This window comes from Nematolebias whitei, chromosome 14 (assembly GCF_014905685.2).
Source record: "Nematolebias whitei isolate Nwh7 chromosome 14, NemWhi1, whole genome shotgun sequence".
Taxonomy (NCBI): Eukaryota; Metazoa; Chordata; class Actinopteri; order Cyprinodontiformes; family Rivulidae; genus Nematolebias; species Nematolebias whitei.
In genome coordinates, this window is record NC_056511.1 from 21,725,180 (window position 1) to 21,727,612 (window position 2,433).

The window sequence follows — 2,433 nt, forward strand, 5'->3', positions numbered from 1 at the left end:
GGTTCACAGAGCTGGAGCCTGCAGAGGTGAGAGCACATGGACGACTTGTTTCACACTTTCAAAAAGAAATGATAGTAAAACATTTTGAAGAACGTGATGCTGATGAGGCTGTTCCTCAGTTGTGTTCATGGGCCCGTCTGTGAGACTAACTGCAGACCCTCAGATGGAGCACAAAGCTTGTCTTTGTGAGAGGACTGTTTGGGACGCGCCGGGGTAATTGCAGACAAATGTTTCGGTTGGATGGACTTGAGAGGAAATTTAGGGGTCCCGTTTTGTGTCTGGGTCCAGTTTGGTCCAGTTTGCTGTGCGATAGGCTGTTCTTTTTAATGATAATGTGATGTTCAGGCTTTGTTCCAGTAGCCCAGTGATGTAATAATCTTTTTTTATCAGATAGAATGTTAATAATTGACTCTCAGGATCATTTGAGACCACTTCCTGTTTGTGACTAAAGGATAAGACTTTTTATTTAATCACACAGTGTTTGATTAAATACAACTAACTGCAGCTGAAGCATTAACACTTTGTGTCAAACTGTCTTGAGTGAATCCTGTCCTCCCATAAAGCCAAACCTTCCTGTCCTCGTCTGACTTCAGATAGGCTAACTGTCAAACCTCCCCCTCCCTCCCCCTGCCTCCCTCCTGTACTTCTCCTTTCACCGATAAGTGATCGGTCTCTCCTCATCCTGAACGTCAGTCAGGGAGGCTCTGCTCTGCAAACTTCTCTCCTCTTCTGCCGCTCGCTGCTTCTCTCTGCTTCATCCCTTCTTTTCCTCCAGCATGGCCCCGACCCTCGCCACGGCCTTCGCCAGGCGCTGGTGGATGGCAGTGACTGCCATCGTGGAGAACCTGCTCTTCTCTGCTGTGCTGCTGGGATGGGGGTCGCTCCTCATCATGCTGAAGTCAGAAGGCTTCTACTCCTACCTCTGCAATGAGGACGGTGAGTCCAAACAGAACTGAAAGTTTGCTCTCTCTTCCTGTTTTGGTCAGAAAATATAAATGCTCTGGTGTTAAAAACTGTTTTTTTAGGTTTAGTTTTTACCTGAATTGGTTTGAAAATAGAATTAAGTGGAAGGAGTCTCTCGTTTAAAGAGATGTAAATCAATACTCCTGTCTGCTTCTTTTAGAAGAAGCCTTTTCTTCTTCTGTGAAGTGTGAACCTGTTAGTGGGACTCCAGAGACTAAACCTGATCAGTCCAGTTCAGGAAGACAAAGACGTCCAGAGTTAAAGGAATCAAAGTGTGCAGTTTTTCTTGACTCTGAACCGACAGCAGCTCCAGACAAAGTGGACGCTGGCTGACAGAAGAGGGTTATAACTCACCTTAGCCTCCTAAATCACCCCCTCCCTGACATTTTAGTTCTTCTCTGTCTCATGCTCTAAAGTTTCATTTGTGTTTCTGTGCCCTCATACAAAACAGGATGACATCTACAACTGATTAACACAATATAAGACAGCTGACACAAACAAATAAGTTTAAAAACACACAAAAAATGGGTCAAACTATTTCAATTTTACAGATATTGGCCTAATATCTGGTGTGGTAGTAGCTGAGACTGACCCTCAACTTATATTCTAAGTGCCAAGAATCTTGTTTAAAATTTTCCCATTAACTATTTGGAGTCCACTCAGTCTTTATGTTGGAAAAATATTTACTGAACCAATAATGATATTTGTAAAAAAAAAAAAAAAGGAACTAATCATTGGATGGAATTTAACAAATGACTTACTTTAAGAGCCAACCCATTTCAAGATGGCTGCCAGAGCCAACTGGCTGTCATCAACAAACAAATGGTCGTGATTCAGTCAGTTTCGCAGATATTGTGTAAAGATTTGTGTTGGCTGCAGCTGAGTGTCATTGACAACAGACTCTGGCACTAACGCCGTCAGCCGTGGGTCTCTGTGAACAAATGGTGCAATTATTTAAGACACATTTTCTTGAAGCAACCACTGGATGCACATCTGCAGATTATTAACTTTTATAGAGTCATGTCAAAATAAGACCTCCGCTCATCGAACCTTGTGAAACACAGGAATAGTCAAGTCCAGTCAACGTTGCAGATATTAGGGTGGTAGTAGCTGAGAGTCATTAACAGCACGCACTCTGAGTGTGACAGCTCTTATTTTTACACGAGGTCATGAAAGAGGTTATTTTCAAGGATGGACTAAAACAACTCCATCATTTCGCAACATGAAATAATCTGTGTGGAGTTTAAATATGTTCTCATCCAACAACGTTCAGTCAGGTCCTCTGGACGGTTTCTTTTTTGATGAGACGTTTCGTCCTTCATTCAAAGGACTTCATCAGTCCTAGGAGCCAAAACAAACTTATTCTCACAAGCAGCACTCTCCCATAGTGAACCAACCAGTTTGCTGGTGATAAGATGGTTTCTGAAGCCCCCCCCCCCCCCCCCCCCCCCCCCCCCCCCCCCCCCCCCC

At 43.7% G+C, this 2,433-nt stretch overlaps 1 protein-coding gene across 1 annotated transcript in view; it reads left to right on the forward strand.

Annotated features, from left to right (window-relative positions):
- The window catches only part of slc43a2b (solute carrier family 43 member 2b), a 17,358-nt gene continuing 14,925 nt past the window's right edge, over positions 1-2,433 (forward strand). The window contains exons 1-2 of the mRNA XM_037687991.1: positions 1-26; positions 664-936. Of these exons, the coding sequence (XP_037543919.1) occupies positions 777-936 (160 nt within the window). The 5' untranslated portion in view covers positions 1-26; positions 664-776. The remainder of the gene's footprint in view (positions 27-663; positions 937-2,433) is intronic.